Source organism: Mustelus asterias, chromosome 24 (assembly GCF_964213995.1).
Source record: "Mustelus asterias chromosome 24, sMusAst1.hap1.1, whole genome shotgun sequence".
NCBI classification, from domain to species: domain Eukaryota; kingdom Metazoa; phylum Chordata; class Chondrichthyes; order Carcharhiniformes; family Triakidae; genus Mustelus; species Mustelus asterias.
In genome coordinates this window covers 536,200-554,817 of record NC_135824.1, presented here as the reverse complement: position 1 = coordinate 554,817, position 18,618 = coordinate 536,200, and the positions used below count along the sequence as shown (strand labels likewise).

Below are 18,618 nucleotides of genomic sequence, written 5' to 3'. Positions count from 1 at the left end.
GCCGATTCCACTCACCCACCACCCTCTGAGTGAAAAACTTACCCCTGACATCCCCCCTGTACCTACCCCCCAGCACCTTAAACCTGTGTCCTCTCGTAGCAACCATTTCAGCCCTTGGAAATAGCCTCTGAGAGTCCACCCTATCCAGACCCCTCAACATCTTGTAAACCTCTATCAGGTCACCTCTCATCCTTCGTCTCTCCAGGGAGAAGAGACCAAGCTCCCTCAACCTATCCTCATAAGGCATGCCCCCCAATCCAGGCAACATCCTTGTAAATCTCCTCTGCACCCTTTCAATGGCTTCAACATCTTTCCTGTAATGAGGTGACCAGAACTGCGCGCAGTACTCCAAGTGGGGTCTAACCAGGGTCCTATAAAGCTGCAGCATTATCTCCCGACTCCTAAACTCAATCCCTCGATTAATGAAGGCTAGTACGCCATACGCCTTCTTGACCGCATCCTCCACCTGCGAGGCCGATTTAAGAGTCCTATGGACCCGGACCCCAAGGTCCTTCTGATCCTCTACACTGCTAAGAATGGTACCCTTCATTTTATACTGCTGCTCCATCCCATTGGATCTGCCAAAATGGATCACTACACACTTATCCGGGTTGAAGTCCATCTGCCACTTCTCCGCCCAGTCTTGCATTCTATCTATGTCTCGCTGCAACTTCTGACATCCCTCCAAACTATCCACAACACCACCTACCTTGGTGTCGTCAGCAAACTTACCAACCCATCCCTCCACTTCCTCATCCAGGTCATTTTCCTGGCAACTTCAGCAGAATATCTTCAAAAGGGAAGAGGTTGGAGTCTGGAAGGGTCTGAGACTTTTGCAAGTAAAGTTAAGATGCTATTTTCTTATTTTATTAAGATGCAGCTGGAATACTGTGTGCAGTATTGGTCCCCTTATTTGCGGAAGGATATATTGGCCTTGGAGGGTGCAGAGGTTCACCAGGTTGATACCGGAGTTGAGGGGTGTTGATTATGAGGAGAGACTGAGCAGATTGGGTTTGTACTCATTGGAATTTAGAAGGCTGAGGGGGGATCTTATAGAGACCTATAAGATAATGAAGGGGCTGGATAGGGTAGAGGTGGAGAGATTCTTTCCACTTAGAAAGGAAGCTAGAACTAGAGGGCACAGCCTCAAAATAAAGGGGGGTCAGTTTAGGACAGAGTTGAGGAGGAATGGGTGGTGAATCTCTGGAATTCTCTGCCCACTGAAGTGGTGGAGGCTACCTCGTTGAATATGTTTAAATCACGGATAGATGGATTCCTGATCGGTAAGGGAATTAGGGGTTATGGGGATCAGGCAGGTAAGTGGAACTGATCCACTTCAGATCAGCCATGATCTTATTGAATGGTGGGGCAGGCTCGATGGGCTAGATGGCCTACTCCTGCTCCTATTTCTTATGTTCTATATCATTGATATTAGTGAAAACAACTTCTGCATATTCTTATGCATCATCCTGTGCAGTAAGCTTTGAGCTGTTACAGTGATGTGTGGGGGTCGGATCTGGACTCTGAGTAAGGGCTGCACCCACTTGTTTGTGACAATACTGGAATATCCGAGGAGATGAAAGTTCAAAACGACCCAAATGGGTGAAACAAGATTTCCAACCTGGGCATAGCTGGTGTTGGAGCTTGTTGCTCAAGTTCTTCCAAACTGACCCATCAGCCTTATCTGCTGATTGTCATTAATTTCTTTCCTGAACAAAACGACTGTAATCCCTGCCCTAATCTTAAACTCTCCCGCCTGTTTCTTCACTCTGCTGGCCTGGGCTACACATTCTCCGCCCCCTTTGCCGAGTGACTGCCGACTCCTCTCTCCCTTAAACCCTGTTGGATCTCTTTCCTTCAAAAGCTTCCTTCCAACCCATTTCATAGAATCATAGAAATCCTACAGTACAGAAAGAGGCCATTCGGCCTATCGAGTTGTACCGACCACAATCCCACCCAGGCCCTACCCCCATATCCCTACGTAATTACCCACTAATCCCTCTAAGATGCACATCTCAGGACATTAAGGGGCCTCAAGCTTTAGCATGGCATTTCCTCAAACATTCAGCCACTTTCCCCCGCCCCTCACTGCACATTGCGACACACTGTGATATTTTGCTGCCATATAAACGGCTGCATGTGGCAGAACCCAGTTATACAGAACACCAAGCAATTGAACTGGACAGAAAAGGGGAAACTCATGAAACTACATCTCTGGTAATCTCCATTCTCCCATCACTATCTCTGGAACTCTGCAAGTCACAATCTCCACTCGTAACATGGTCAGGACATATTATCAGGCGACAGAAAGACACAATGAAGCCGTCACAGGAACACTGATATTCACACCTTCAGACTCTGTCCAGAGTGATTGCTGCATTCCATCAAACATCCTATACATTAAATAATCACATCTCCGTTATAATGCAGATCAGATTTGTGCCGCAGATATTTTTCATCACACTTAGTGATTTTTAATTGCGTGTCTGGTCAGACTTTGAATTGAAAGGATCAAGACTGTTTATACAAAATAGAAGTTTATTAGAAATTTCTACTTAGTTTTGACTCTTTCATTTGGAGCCAGGTTGTTAGTTGCTGTCCATGGGAATGCTCAGGCTATCCTCTACCTTGCTGCCGAGAACAGATTGTGGTAGAAATCCAGCTGCTGGCCGGTCAAAGAGGGCTTTAAATTCTGAAGAGATTTGAGAAAATGACTGTGTTCCACAGCGTCAGCATCAAGTCCATTTTCCTGCAGAGCCAGTAAGGCAGCCTGTGAGGAACAAAATAGCCACAAGGTGTTACACCTCCCCTGTCCCGTAGGTGCGGAGTAGAGTTTAAGGTTAATTGCCCCTTGATATTCAATGGCATCACCATTACTGAATCCCCCCACTAACATCCTGGGGTTTAGCATTGACTAGAGACTGATCTGGACTAACCATATAAATACTGTGGCAACAAGAACAGATCAAAGGCTAAGAATCCTGCAGCGAGTAACTCACCTCCTGACTCCCCAAAGCCTGTGCACCATCAACGAGGCATAAGTCAGGAGAGTGATGGAATACTCCCCACTTGTCTGGATGGGTGCAATTCCAACAACATTCAAGAAGCTTGACACCATCCAGGACAAAGATGCCCCTTGATTGCTACCCCTTCCACAAACATTCGATCCTTCCATCACCGATGAACAGTGGCAGCCGTGTGTATCATCTAAAACATACACTGCAGGAACTCACTAAGGCTCCTTAGACAGCACCTTCCAAACCCAGTACCATCTAGAAGGACAAGAGCAGCAGATACCTGGGAAGAGATGTGCGGGTTAGGTTGATTGGCCAGGTTAAAAATTGCCCCTTGGAGTCCTGAGATCCGTAGGTTGGTGGGATTAGTGGGTAAATGTGTGGGGGTGGGGCCTGGGTGGGATTGTGGTCGGTGCAGACTCGATGGGCCGGATGGCCTCCTTCTGCACTGTAGGGTTTCTATGATTTCTATGAATACCACCACCTGGAGGTTCCCGTCCAAGTCACTCACTATTCTGACTTGGAAATATATCACTGTTCCTTCAGAGTCTTTGGGTCAAAATTCTGGAATTCTCTTCCTAACACTGTGGTGTACCTATACCACAGGGACTACAAGGGTTCAAGAAGGCAGCTCACCACCACTTTCCCTAAGGGTAATTAGGAATGGGCAATAAATGGTGGCCTTGTCAGCAATGCCCACATCACATAAATGATTAATCAAGTTGACAATGTCAATATATTCACAATGGACACAGAGGATGGGATAGAGGAACCCTTTGGAGGAACACTGGGGCAATGTGAGGGTGAAGTTGAGATTGGGGGTGAGGTGAGTGGGTCGGGGTGCAAAGATGGTGTTGTGGATGAGTGTGGGATTTGGGGGAAGGTCAGGGGGTCCTGTGCGCAGGTGAGGTCACTGGGACAGCTGGGTGGGGAGCTACCTACAGACAAGTTAGAACTTGGGACCAATATTACTGATGACACAAACTTGGGAAATGTTACACAAGAACAGAGTGGACCATTCAGTCCATCAAGACTGCTCCGCCATTTAATAGATCGTGGCATTTCAATGCTTTTTCCACCCACTATCCCCGTAACCCTTTCTGTTATTGTTAATCAGAAATCCAAGAATCTCCGCTTCAAACACACTCAGTGACTGAGCTGCCACAGCCCTCTGGGTGGAGAATTCCAAAGATTCACAACCCTCGATGTAAAGAAATTTCTCCTCATCTCGGTCCTAAGCGGCATCTCCCTTATTCTGAAGTGTGCCTTGGTTCTAGATGTTGCAACCAAGGGAAACAGCTTCCTGCCACCTACTCTGTGTATTTTGTAGGTTTCAATGAGGTCACCTCTCATTCTTCAAAATTCTAGACAATACAAGCCCAGTTTTCCCAATCCCTCTTCATTAGACAGTCCCACTATCCCTGGAACAAGTCTGGTGGACCTTTATGCACTCCGTCTCTGGCAATAATATCCTTTCTGCGCCAAGGGGACCATAACTGTACAGACTACTCCAGGTGTGGTCTAACCAAGTTTCCAAACAATTGAAGCAAGACCTCACTACTCCTGCACTCAATTCCTCTTGCAATAAAGGCCAACATTCCATTAGCTTTTCTAAAAGCTTGCTGTACCTGCATGTTATGCTGTGCCAATGTGTGCTTAACCACTCTAAAACCAATTTCCCGGAGACACTGGATAAAATAGTAAAAAAGGAAATGTGGAGAATGTCACTATATAAGGCTGGATTTTATACAAATAAACCAACAGAAAATGCTGGAAATATTCAACAGCTCATGCAATATCTGGGGAGAGAAAATGAGTTAATATTTCAGCAAAAGATATCTTCACCTCTCACAGATGTTGCCAGAACTGATGAGTATTTCTAACATCTGCTTTTATTTTAGATTCATTATTTCGTCAAACTCCAAAACTCTTGCTTTCCTGTGTTCCCAAACCACGTTCCTTTCTCAGTCTGATCCTGTGACAGAGACACATTCAAAGCTATGATACTTGGAATGTATCTGCCGTTAACTGCTAGCAGGGCAGAGAGTGAACCAGCTCAGACCTGTGCCTGAGTGCAGGAATGCCAACGCCACGCACACTTCACTCACCTCTTTGCACAAGTTCTGTATATCTGCTCCAGTAAAACCTCTGGTTGCAGCAACCAGTTCCTCCAATGACACATCATCCAGTGGAGTTTTGGATGTGCAAATTCTCAGAATGGAAAGTCTTGCCTAGACGGAATAAAGGCCCCGAGTAAGAACATGTACAGCAGTACCTCTCCAGATAACACAGACGGAATATTGTGCAAGCCACATTACCAAACACAGACTACCCAGCGATGATCACATTGCTGTTTCGGGGAACTCGCTGTGGGTGCAAACTGGCTGCTGTGATACAGTGATTAACACCGCAATGGCTTAACAGTGATTTTGGATGTCTGAGATGCTGAAGGCGCTATATAAATCAACTTTTTCTTTAAGTATCTTTATGTAGAATTCCTCAAGGGAGTGTCCTAGGCCCAATCATCTTCAGCTGCTTCATCAACGACCTTCCCTCCATCATAAGGTCAGAAGTGGGGATGTTCGCTGATGATTGCACAATGTTCAGCACCATTTGCAGCAAGACCTGGACAATATCCAGGCTTGGCTGATAAGTGCCAAGTAACATCTGCACCACACAAGTGCCAGGCAATGACCATCTACAATGAGAGAGGATCTAACCATTGGACCTTGACATTCAATGGCATTACCATCACTGTCAACATCCTCGCAGTTACCATTGGCCATAACCTGAACTGGACTAGCCATATAAATATTATGGCTACCAGAGAAGGTCAGAAGCTAGGAATCCTGTGGCAAGTAACTCATCTCCTGATTCTCCAAAGCCTGCCCACAATCTGCAAGGCACAAGTCAGGAGTGTGATGGAATACCTTCCACTTGCCGGGATGGGTGCAGTTCCAACAACACTCAAGAAGCTCGACACCATCCAGGACAAAGCAGCCCACTTGATTGCTATCCCTTCCACAAACATTCAATCCTTCCATCACCGAAGTACATTGGCAGCCGTGTCTACCGTCTCAAAGATACACTGCAGAAACTCACTAAGGTTCCTTAGGCAGCACCTTCCAAACCCATAATCACTACCATCTAGAAGGACAAGGGCAGCAGATACCTGGGAATGCCATCACCTGGAGGCTGCCCTCCAAGTCACTCGCCATCTTGACTCAGATATATACATCACTGTTCCTTCACTGGTGCTGGGTCAAAATCCTGGAACTTCCTCCTTAACAGCACTGTGGATGTACCTACACCTCAGGGACTGCAGTGATTCAAGAGGGCAGCTCAATATCACCTTCTGAAGGGCAATAAATTCTGGTCCAGCCAGCAACGCCCACATTCACTTATAAATAATAAAAAATAATTGTGATAAAGGCCTGAATACAACTGGAAGCAACATCAAAGCACAGACCTCAGTGAAGCTTTGGGTCACCAGTTGCTCGCTGGGAAGCTGGCAGCACAGCTCACAGCACCAAGATGCACCGTATTGGATGTGTGCCACCTGCTTCATGAGCCCAAACTTACTTCTTCATCTGGAGATGGAACAAAGATTATTTGGTCAAATCTCCCAGGTCGCAGTAAAGCATCATCCAAGAGGTCTGGTCGATTTGTCGCAGCCACCACGATCACATCTTTGTTACGAACCTCCTGAAACTCCAACTAAACAAAAAGACAATGTTTCATTAGCCTCACAGCGAGTTAGTGAGAATCTCCTGCTGAAATGTTAATGATTTATATTCAAGATTAGAAACTAGGGACAGGAACAAAATTCAATATCTCAAAAGGCTGAAATTTAGTTTATGTAAGGTGTCGATACATCCAGTTTGAAAGGGTGAATTTTACATCCAGTTTAAAAGGGAGAAGAGTGGATCTATGACTAGTATCGTAAACTTAAACAAGGTCAACTATGTGGGCACGAAAGCAGAATTAAGCAAAGTCAACTGAGGATAACAAGGCTAGGACAGATCAATAGAGAAGCAGTGATAGACATTTAAGGAGATATTTCAGAATACTGAGATTTTATTCCTTCTGTAAAGAAAAATTCTAAAGGGAAGAGCTACCATTCAAGCCACTAAAGAAGTCACGCCCTGTAGGAATTTTGCTCTCTTTAATGAGATCACCTATTATTCTTCTAAACTCTAGAGATTACAAGTCTGGTCTCTTCAATACCTCCACATCCCAAGAATCAGTGTGATGAACTTTTGTTATACCCTCTCTATGGCAAGCCTATCTTTCCTTTGGTAAGGAGACTCTAGGTGATGTCTCACTAAGGCTCTAGACAGTTGAAGTAAGACTTCTTTACTCCCGTAATCGAATCCTCTTACAATAAAGGTCAAGAAAACATTTTTCTTCCTAATTGCTTGCTAAACTCTCACCATTCAAAAAAATATCTGCATTTGTTTTTTTCTAGCAAAGCGGATAACTTCACATTTTTCCACAGTACATTCCATCTGCCATGTTCTTGACCTGTCTAAATCCCCATGAAACTCTGCATCCTCCTTGCAACTTACATTCCCACCTAGTTTTGTGACATCAACGAATTTGGAAATGTTACCTTTGGTCTCCCAAATCCAAATTGACAGATTGTGAACAGCCGGGGCCCAAACACTGATCCTTGAAGTACCCCACTTCCTACAGCCTACCAACCTGAGAATGACCTGCCAGTTAACCAATTCTGAATCCATGCCAGTAAATTACCCCAAACTCACATGTGCTCCAGTTCTGTTTAACAACCTCCTGTGAGGGACCTTATCAAAAATCTTCTGAAAACCCAAATACACCATATCTACTGGTTCTCCCATATCTATTCTGCTGGTTAGATCCACAAAAAACTCCAACAGCTTTGTTAAACATGATTTCCCTTTCATAAGGTGTTGACTCTGTTCATTCCTACCATTATTTTTTTTTAAACTGTCCAGTTATCAGACCCTTTATAATAGATTCTAGCATTTTCTCTACTGCTGCTGTCAGCCTAACAAGTCTGCAGCTCCCTGCTTTCTCTCTAACTCCCTTCTTAAAGAGTGAGGTTATATTAACTTCCAATCTGCAGGAACCACTCGAGTCTATAGAATTTTGGAAGATGATCACCAAAGCATCTGCTATCTCCACAGCCTCTCTTTCAACACCAAGGGATGTAAATCAGGAGGTCTGGGGATTTACCAACTTTCTGTCTCAGTCATTTCTCCAGTGCTGCATTTTTACTAATACTAATTTATTTCAGTTCCTTGTTCTCACTAGACCCTTGGGGGTGCGGGGGAGGGGGGGGGGAGGTGTTGCATGGTATTGAATCTTCCTCTGTGAAAACAGGGACAAATCATTTTAGTTTTCCTGCCATTTCCTTAGTTCATTATAAATTCTTGTGATGCTGCCTGCAATAGGGCAACATTCGCCTTTGCTAATAGAATCCCTACAATGCAGAAGGAGGCCATTAAGCCTGCACCAACAACAATCCCACCCAGACCCTACCCTGTAACCCCATGTATTTACCCTGCTAATCCCCCTGAAACTAAGGCAATTTAGCTTGGCCAATCCACCTAACCCGCACATCTTTGGACTGCGGGAGGAAACTGGAGCATCTGGAGGAAACCCAGACACGGGCAGAACATGCAAACTCCACACAGTCACCCGAGACCAGAATTGAACCCGGGTCCCTGGCACTGCGAGGCAGCAGTGCTAACCCACTGTGCCACCGTGCCGCCCCAATCTTTTTCTGTTTCCTAATTGGATAGCTCCACTAGAGCCAGGACAGGCACAATGGGCAGAATGGCATTGTCCTGTGCAGCATCATTCTACAATTCCAATTCCTCTGTTCACTCTCTCAGTTCAGTTGAAACTATTTTCTGAACTGCCCTTTGCCAAGTTATTTTTCTATCTTGTCCACGTTCACATAGATTGTGTGTGAGCTGAGGGAAAATTTTACTTTGTCACACAGCCGAAGAACTTCCCAAGAAAGACCGTCCTAGTGTCACTGGGATATTTCCAAGACCTGTTCATGAATTTGCAATTAGCCAGAGTTCTGTGTAACAGCGGCAAACAGCTTATTTATTTGATCAAAACCCTTTAGGAATCAGCACTTTCTACATTCAGGTTTCAGCAATTAAAAGTTTCACCTTTTTTGTCAGTTCCGATTGTTCTCCCTCAGGCAGGAATGTTTTCCTCTCAGTGCCTCTGCTTTTGGCCAGTGGGTGACCAATTCCATCCATTTCATTGAGAAGAACAGAGAGCACGCGTTCTTTAACACTACGGTCCTTTGTTCCACCGAGCGAGCGGGATCCAAGCATGGAATCAATTTCGTCAAGGAACAGGATTGATGGAGCTGCAACTCGAGCTTGGTGAAAAACCTGTACATTGAACAGAACGGGAGTGTACAAGGGCAAAGGCGTTAGGGGGAGACAACAATGTGGTTGCAGCGCCAATCCTATCAACTGTCACCAAGACTTTATCCTTAATAAAAATGGAAATGCTGGGAAACCTCAGGTCTTGTGGAGAAACAGAATGAACATTCAGCTGAAGATGAGTCAATCAGACTCGAAACATTACGCCCATTTCTTCAGAGGCTGCCAGACCTGCTGAGTTTTTCCAACAGTTTTTATTTCAGATCTCCAGCATCCAACAATGCTTTTATCTTATTCGATTACTTGATAAATTACTTATGCTAATCATTAGAGAATTAAAGCAATTATAACATTGATTACTGAGCTCACACAGGCCACACAGGTTTGAAATAAAGCCTAACCAAAGAAAATGTGGAATTTAACGTGAAGTTCTTGTTGCATTACAGAAATGTACATATAAATACAAGTTGCTCAGAATGAGTGAAGAGTGATTAGATATAATGCATTTCCTTCAGCAGCACTCAGCTTTAGCTGGTTCTTATCTCTATGTGATATGATCATTAACTTGCTGTTGAGGACCCAGAGGGAAGCTGATTGAAATACACACCTGTGCCAGGGCCTTTTCAGAATCACCTACAAACGGTGAGAAGAGATCAGCCCCACTGAGCGAAAGGAAAGAAAATCGGCAGCTGGAGGCTGCAGCCTTCACCAGTGTGGTCTTTGCACAGCCTGGCGGGCCGTACAGGAGAATTCCACAGATTGGGGTCACACCCATCCTCACAAATGCTTCTGGATACATCAGTGGCCATTCGAGACTCTGTGGAGAGAATGCTAACAATTATAACCTACATGCTAGATCTGTGTCACACTCCTACAAGCCTTCGGAGCTGGGAGGAGGCAGAGAGGTTGCAGACTAGAAAAGGGCAGGGAGAAGAGAACAATTTACATCTTTGAGTCACTGCTGCACTCTACCTGTCTGAGTTTCAATTTGACTTGACTCAGGCCTCCAATCTGGTCCCAGTGGACGGGTCTGAAGTCGGTCAGTCCAATGCTGCTTCTGAGACAGGAAGGCTGCACACTCCTTAGGGCTTCACGGAAATCCGCAAAGGTAATTTCCTTGTCCAGTGGCTCCTTCCACAAAGAAACCAAATATTATATTTACACACAGGAATTTTAAACAGGAAAACTGTTCTGTAAGTGTATTTAAAGTTAAAGTTTATTTATTAGCCACAAGTGGGCTTACTTTAACACTGCAATGAAGTTACTGTGAAATTCTCCTAGTTGCCACACTCTGGCGCCTGTTCGGGTCAATGCACCTAACCAGCACGTCTTTCAGACTGTGGGAGGAAACCGGAGCACCCGGAGGAAACCCACGCAGACACGGAGTGAACGTGCAAACTCCACACAGACAGTGACCCAAGCCGGGAATTGAACCCAGGTCCCTGGCACTGCAAGGCAGCAATGCTAACCACTGTGCCACCGTATCTGGAAGCAAAACAATAACAGCCCAACGAGATGGGGAGTGAGGAGAGCATAGGGACCCGGGGTAGGGAGTGTGGGGACTGTAGGGAGCCGGGGTAGGGACTGTAGGGACCCGGGGCAGGGAGAGTGGAGACTGTAGGGACCCGGGGCAGGGAGTGTGGAGACTGTAGGGACCCGGGGCAGGGAGTGTGGAGACTGTAGGGAGCTGGGGTAGGGAGTGTGGAGACTGTAGGGAGCCGGGGTAGGGACTGTAGGGACCCGGGGCAGGGAGTGTGGAGACTGTAGGGAGCCGGGGTAGGGAGTGTGGAGACTGTAGGGACCCGGGGTAGGGAGTGTGGAGACTGTAGGGACCCGGGGCAGGGAGAGTGGAGACTGTAGGGAGCCGGGGTAGGGAGTGTGGAGACTGTAGGGACCCGGGGCAGGGAGTGTGGAGACTGTAGGGAGCCGGGGTAGGGAGTGTGGGGACTGTAGGGAGCCGGGGTAGGGACTGTAGGGACCCGGGGCAGGGAGTGTGGAGACTGTAGGGACCCGGGGCAGGGAGAGTGGAGACTGTAGGGAGCCGGGGCAGGGTGTGTGGGGACTGTAGGGACCCAGGGCAGGGAGTGTGGGGACTGTAGGGAGCCGGGGCAGGGAGTGTGGGGACTGTAGGGAGCCGGGGTAGGGAGTGTGGGGACTGTAGGGCCCCAGGTATCTCCCTATTCTGAGCTCAGCTGACAGGAGAGCTACTATCAGCCAAGGTATTCACAGGGGTTTGAAACATCAACCAGGATTCCTGCGCTGACTCTGCAGGGATGCGTGAAGTTTGGTCAGATCTAGCCCTGGCGTCTCTTGGTGCAGGTGCAGAGTGTTACATATTTAACTGGTTGCATTATTGATTTAAGAGCCGGTCACTTAATTTGAGGAAGTCATTGGGGTGTTTCGCAGACTCGTGTCTTACTTTCATTTTCTGCTCAGTACAGAGAACATCTCTTTCAATAAATCTACATGCATTAGTTTGAATCTGTGTGTGCAAAACCCAAAACCCCTTTAAAGTTTTAAAAATTTATTTTTAGTATCACAAGTAGGTTTACATTAACACTGCAATGAAATTACTGTGAAAATCCCCTAGTCGCCACACTCCAGCGCCTGTTCGGGTACATTGAGGGAGAATTTAGCATGGCCAATGCACCTAACATTCGTCTTTCAGTATGTGGGTGGAAACCGGAGCATCCGGAGGAAATCCATGCAGACATGGAGAATGTGCAGACTCCACATAGACAGTGACCCAAGCCGGGAATCGAACCCTGGTCCCTGGCGCTGTGAGGCTGCAGTGCCAACCACTGTGCCACCCTAACATAAAAAGAAAATTGGTGAAAAGTCGGGATTTTGCTTTGTCGAAAGCGTCGGGAAAAGATCCCAAGTAAAAATACATTGTGGGTCCTTGTGCTTTGTGTATTAGAGGGCTGGGAAAAATCAACAACAGGATTAAAATTGAAGTGCCAGAGAAAAGAGACCAAGTAAGGAAAAAAAATGCATTTATTATTGAGAAAAATAATCGGGTGGACTCCTCAGTTGCAGGGTCTGTGCACGTGTTCCAGTGCACAGGTGGCCACATGGGAGGCTCACTGAGAGGGATGCTCTGCTGTATGGGTGGGACTGTTTAAAAAATCCAAAGTCTACGGTTTGGAGGGTAAAAGGGGAGTACCGGGAGGACATTACAAAATATACTGAACGGTCACGAGTCTCTAGTGCCTGCAAGAGAAATGGCGGGTCATGAAGAAACTGAACCGTGGAGCATTTCAGTACTTCGTACAAGTGTATAAAATTACAAACGAGTTGCTTGTCCCAGCTTTTCTCAGTACAATGGGAAGTAAAACCTTTAATTTGCTCCAGAGGTTGGTTCATCCAGCAAAGCTAGGATCCAAAATTTATGGCACCTTGACAAAGATCTCTGAAGAGCATTCATCCCCAAAACCACTGAGCATCGCAAACGACTCAGGTTTCACTGAAGGAATCATGTGGAAGGAGAAAACATTGCTCAGTTTGTGACAACCTTAAAACGGCTGATACAATATTGAGAGTTTGGTGAGTCATTAGAAGATATACAAGGACACCTCAGAGGGCTCAATACAGCGAGGCAATGTGGGTAGAGCTCAGGAACAGGAAGGGTGCAGTCACAATGTTGGGGGTTTACTATAGGCCTCCCAACAGCCAGGAACAGTTGTGTAGGCAGATTTTGGTAAGGTGTAAAAGTAACAGGGTTATTGTGGTGGGTGATTTTAAGTTCCCCTATATTGACTGGGACTCAGTGCTAGGGGCGTGGATGGGGCAGAGTTTGTAAGGAGCATCCAGGAGGGCTTCTTGAAACAGTATGTAGATAGTCCAACTAGGGAAGGGGCCATACTGGACCTGGTATTGGGGAATGAGCGCAGCCAGGTGGTCGATGTTTCAATAGGGGAGTAGTTCGGGAACAGTTACCACAATTCAGTAAGTTTTAAGATACTGATGGATGAAAACAAGTGTAGTCCACAAGTGAAGGTGCTAAATTGGGGGAAGGCTAAATACAACAATATTAGGCAGGAACTGAAGAATGTAGATTGGGGGCAGATGTTTGAGGGCAAATCAACATCTGGCATGTGGGAGGCTTTCAAGTGTAAGTTGATATGAATTCAGGACCGGCACATTCCTGTGAGGATGAAGGATAAGTATGGCAAGTTTCAGGAACCTTGGATAACGAGAGATATTGAGAGCCTAGTCAAAAGGAAAATGGAAACATTTGTCAAAGCGAGGAGGCTGGGAACACATGAAGCAAGTGTGGAATACAAGGAAAGTAGAAAGAAACTTAAAGGGACCACGAAAAGTCATTGGTCAGCAGAAGTAAGGAAAATCCCAAGGCTTTTTATACATATATAAAGAGCAAGAGGGTAGCCAGGGAGAGGGTTGGTCCACTCAAGGACAAGGGAGGGAATCTCTGCGTGGAGCCGGAGGAAATGGGCGAGGTATTAAATGAGTACTTTGCATCAGTATTCACCAAAGAGAAGGACTTGGTGGATGATGAGTCTGGGGAAGGGTGTGTAGATAGTTTGGGTCATGTTGAGATCAAAAAGGAGGTGGTATTGGGGTTCTTGAGAAACATTAAGGTAGACAAGTCCCCAGGGCCTGATGGGATATACCCCAGAATACTGAGAGAGGCAAGGGAGGAAATTGCTGGGGCCTTGAGAGAAATCTTTATATCCTCACTGGCTACAGGGGAGGTCCCAGAGGATTGGAGAATAGCCAATGTTGTTCCTTTGTTTAAGAAGGGCAGCAAGAATAATCCAGGTAATTACAGGCCGGTGAGCCTTACATCAGTGGTAGGGAAATTATTGGAGAGGATTCTTCGAGACAGGATTTACTCCCACTTGGAAATAAGTGAACGTATTAGCGAGAGGCAATATGGTTTAGTGAAGGCAAGGATGTGTCTCACTAACTTGATCAGGGTGTTTGAGGAAGTGATGAAGATGATTGATGAGGGTAGGGCAGTGGATGTTGTCTACATGGACTTTGGTATGGCCTTTGACAAGGTCCCTCATGGCAGACTGGTGCAGAAGGTGAAGTTGCATGGGATCAGAGGTGAGCTGGCAAGGTGGATACAGAACTGGCTCAGTCATAGAAGACAGAGGGTAGCAGTGGAAGGGTACGTTTCTGAACGGAGGCCTGTGACAAGTGGCGTTCCTCAGGGATCAGTGCTGGGACCTTTGCTGTTTGTAATATATTTAAATGATTTGGAGGAAAATGTAACTGGTTTGATTAGCAAGTTTGTGGACGATACAAAGGTTGGTGGATTTGCAGATAGCGATGAGGACCATCAGAGGATACAGCAGGATATAGATCAGTTGGAGACTTGGGCGGAGAGATGGCAGATGGAGTTTAATCTGGACAAATGTGAGGTAATACATTGTGGAAGATCTAATACAGATAGGAAATATACAGTAAATGGCAGAACCCTTCAGAGTATTGATAGGCAGAGGGATCTGGGTGTACAGGTACACAGGTCACTGAAAGTGGCAATGCAGGTGGAGAAGGTAGTCAAGAAGGCATACGGCATGCTTGCCTTCATTGGCTGGGGCATAGAGTTTAAAAATTGGCAAGTCATGTTGCAGCTTTATAGAACCTTAGTTAGGCCACACTTGGAATATAGTTAGTGTTCAATTCTGGTCGCCACACTACCAGAAGGATGTGGAGGCTTTGGAGAGGGTACAGAAAAGATTTACCAGGATGTTGCCTGGTATGGTGGGCATTAGCTATGAGGAGAGGTTGGAGAAACTTAGTTTGTTCTCACTGGAGCGACGAAGATTGAGGGGCGACCTGATAGAAGTCTACAAGATTATGAGGGGCATGGACAGAGTGGATAGTCAGAAGCTTTTTCCCAGGGTGAAAGAGTCAATTACTAGGAGGCATAGGTTTAAGGTGCGAGGGGCAAGGTTTAAAGGAGATGTATGAGGCAAGTTTTTTTTTCCCCCACAGAGAGGGTGATGGGTGCCTGGAACTCGCTGCCGGAGGAGGTAGTGGAAGCAGATATGATAGTGACTTTTAAGGGGCATCTTGACCAATACATGAATAGGATGGAAATAGAGGGATACGGTCCCCGGAAGAGGAGGGAGTTTTAGTTCAGTCGGGCAGCATGGTCGGTGCAGGCTTAGAGGGCTGAAGAGCCTGTTCCTGTGCTGTAATTTTCTTTGTTTGTTCTAACCAATGGATTCACTGAAAGATTTGTACAATCATTGAAACATTCTTTAAAGCTTTAAAGCAAGGTTTATCATGTCAGGTGAATAGTTTTTTGGCACTTTATAGAAACATTACTCATGCGACTACACAATCTTCGCCTGCATTACTGTCTTAAAGGGAAAGTTGAGAACCAGGTTTGATTTGTTACCTCCAGAAACTCCAGAGATATTAGAGCATCAACAACAATCTCAAGTTACGAGACGAGAAGTGAGGGTAAAACAATGTTCGTTCCAACAAGGAGATCGAGTGTTAGCGTGTAATTATCCCGAAAGAGAGAAATGGGGACCAGCCAGAGTTTTTCAGCAAAAACAGATCCAATTTCTTACACGGTTCAAACTGAAGATTAACTAATTGGGGGACACCGTGCTGACCAATCGTTAGGATCTCAAAATGATTTCTCAGAATCATCTCCAGAAGTAGCAAATTCTTTACTCCCTCGTGTTGTGAATACTGCTACAGAAGACTTGGTTGAATCTGAGTTGCCTGATGATTACATCTGTGCTACAAAATTAGTTCCACAAGACAAAGTGTCTCCAGAGGTTCCAAATCCCAGGGTCAAGGACAGTCAAATTCTGAACATAATATACAACAAAAGAGGAATAGACGTCCTCCTGATCGACTTTCTTATTGACTGTGTTCAATGATTAATGATACATAGTACTGTGTCTAGAGAATTATCGATCCTGTGTAAGGTGGCACAGTGGTTAGCACTGCTGCCTCACAGCACCAGGGACTGGGATTCGATTCCCAGCTTGGGTCACTATCTGTGTGGAGTCTGCACATTCTCACTTCCCACAGTCCAAAGATGTGCAGCTTAGGTGGATTGGTTATGCTAAATTCTCTCTCCATGTACCCAAACAGGCACCGGAATATGGCAACCAGGGGATTTTCACAGTAACTTCATTGCAGTGTTAATGTAAGCCTACTTGTGACTAATAAATAAAACTTTAACATCGTAGTAATTTGTCGTCAAATAAAGGTGGAGGGATGTTACATATTTAATTGGTTGCATGATTGCTTTAAGAGCTGGTCACATAGAATCTACAGTGCAGGAGGCCATTTGGTCCATCGAGCCTGCACCGACAACAATCCAACCCATGTCCTATCCCCGTAATCCCACATATTTAGCCTCTTAGTCTCCCTGACACTAAGGGGTAATTTATCACGGCCAATCAACCTAACCTGCGCATCTTTGGACTGTGGGAGGAAACTGGAGCACCCGGAGGAAACCCACGCAGACATGGGGAAAATGTGCAACAACACACAGTGACCCGAGGTCAGAAGTGAACCCGGGTCCCTGGCACTGTGAGGCAGCAGTGTTAACCACTGTGTCACCGTGTCACTGTGAGGCAGCAGTGTTAACCCACTGTGTCGCTGTGAGGCAGCAGTGTTAACCCACTGTGTCGCTGTGAGGCAGCAGTGTTAACCCACTGTGCCACCGTGTCGCTGTGAGGCAGCAGTGTTAACCCACTGTGCCACCGTGTCGCTGTGAGGCAGCAGTGTTAACCCACTGTGTCACCGTGTCACTGTGAGGCAGCAGTGTTAACCCACTGTGTCACCGTGTCACTGTGAGACAGCAGTGTTAACCCACTGTGTCACCGTGTCACTGTGAGGCAGCAGTGTTAACCCACTGTGTCACCGTGTCGCTGTGAGGCAGCAGTGTTAACCCACTGTGTCACCGTGTCGCTGTGAGGCAGCAGTGTTAACCCACTGTGTCACCCAGGATTTGAAGGCAATGTCATGGGGTGTTTGACAGGTTTCGCTGTGTGGAGAGAGCATCTCTTTCCATAAACCTGTTGTGTTGCTTTGAGTTTGGGCGCGCAAAACACATCCTTTTCCTTTTGTGTGAAACCCACAAACTCAACATAGTTATGTGGTTAGAGCACTTGGGAGTGGGCACTTATTAAAACAAGTTGTCTCTCATTTTCCTTCATCAGAATGGATAGCCTGGTGAATCAGCTTGCTGGGCTCTGAAGCTGGCCTCTGGTTAATATGGATGGTCCCTGAATTCAGGGGTTGAGTTGTTTACTCTTATGGGCTCTTTGCTGATCATTTCTCGTACCTTGGAGCTGCGTCTTACAAGCCGCAGAGCAGCCTCGCGACACAGAGCTGTCAGGTCAGCGCCAACATAACCACTTGTAGCTTCTGCCAGCCAAGACAAGTCAACGTCAGCCCTCAAAGGCATTGCAGAGGTGACCACTTCCAGAATGGACTGACGCTGCAACATTGTTGGGATGTTGATTGTGATCTGGAGAGAAAATCAAACTCAGTGACTTAGATTCACAATTAATCTGTATAAAAGACGAGGGTGGAGGTTATAAAACAAGGGGAAGCAATAGTTACAGTGCTATAGCCAGGGGAAAGTTAAATGTACCGTCCAGGAAATGTCACATACACAGGGTGAATATGGGAATAGGTCACTGTGACAGTGTGTTGGGCAGGGGATGTGATTGTTAAATGGGATGTCTAATTTCTCCTGTGGCGTCACCATTAATAGGACAGCAGAGAAACAACAACCATTTCAATTAATATTGTGCAAAATGGGACAAAATAAATCTGTGCTCAAAGTCTTCAAAACTATTCCTGTGCTCAAACCAATAATCAGTGAAATTTCCTGCATGCAGTAGGCTCATAGTCACTGTTTATCTGTTATTGAGAAAGTCCAGAATTCTGAATCTCACTCATCTCTAACTGGTGACACAGTGGTTAGCACTGCTCCCTCACAGCGCCAGGGACCCGGGTTCGATTCCCGGCTCGGGTCACTGTCCGTGTGGAGTTTACACGTTCTCCCTGTGGGTTTCCTCCGGATGCTCCGGTTTCCTCCCACAGTCTGAAAGACGTGCTGGTTAGGGTGCATTGGCCATGCTGAATTCTCCCTCAGTGTTACCCGAACAGGCACCGGAGTGTGGCGACTCAGGGATTTTCACAGTAACTTCATTGCAGTGTTAATGTAAGCCGACTTGTGACTAATAAATAAACTTCAA

At 46.1% G+C, this 18,618-nt stretch overlaps 1 protein-coding gene across 1 annotated transcript in view; it reads right to left on the bottom strand.

The window, feature by feature from the left end:
* Positions 1 to 2,520: 2,520 nt before the first annotated feature.
* afg2b (AAA ATPase AFG2B) overlaps positions 2,521 to 18,618 on the bottom strand; it is a 17,345-nt gene continuing 1,247 nt past the window's right edge. The window contains exons 2-8 of the mRNA XM_078241139.1: positions 17,697 to 17,882; positions 10,379 to 10,537; positions 10,014 to 10,223; positions 9,182 to 9,412; positions 6,597 to 6,731; positions 5,123 to 5,245; positions 2,521 to 2,770 (exon numbers count right to left, since the gene is read on the bottom strand). Of these exons, the coding sequence (XP_078097265.1) occupies positions 2,624 to 2,770; positions 5,123 to 5,245; positions 6,597 to 6,731; positions 9,182 to 9,412; positions 10,014 to 10,223; positions 10,379 to 10,537; positions 17,697 to 17,882 (1,191 nt within the window). The 3' untranslated portion in view covers positions 2,521 to 2,623. The remainder of the gene's footprint in view (positions 2,771 to 5,122; positions 5,246 to 6,596; positions 6,732 to 9,181; positions 9,413 to 10,013; positions 10,224 to 10,378; positions 10,538 to 17,696; positions 17,883 to 18,618) is intronic.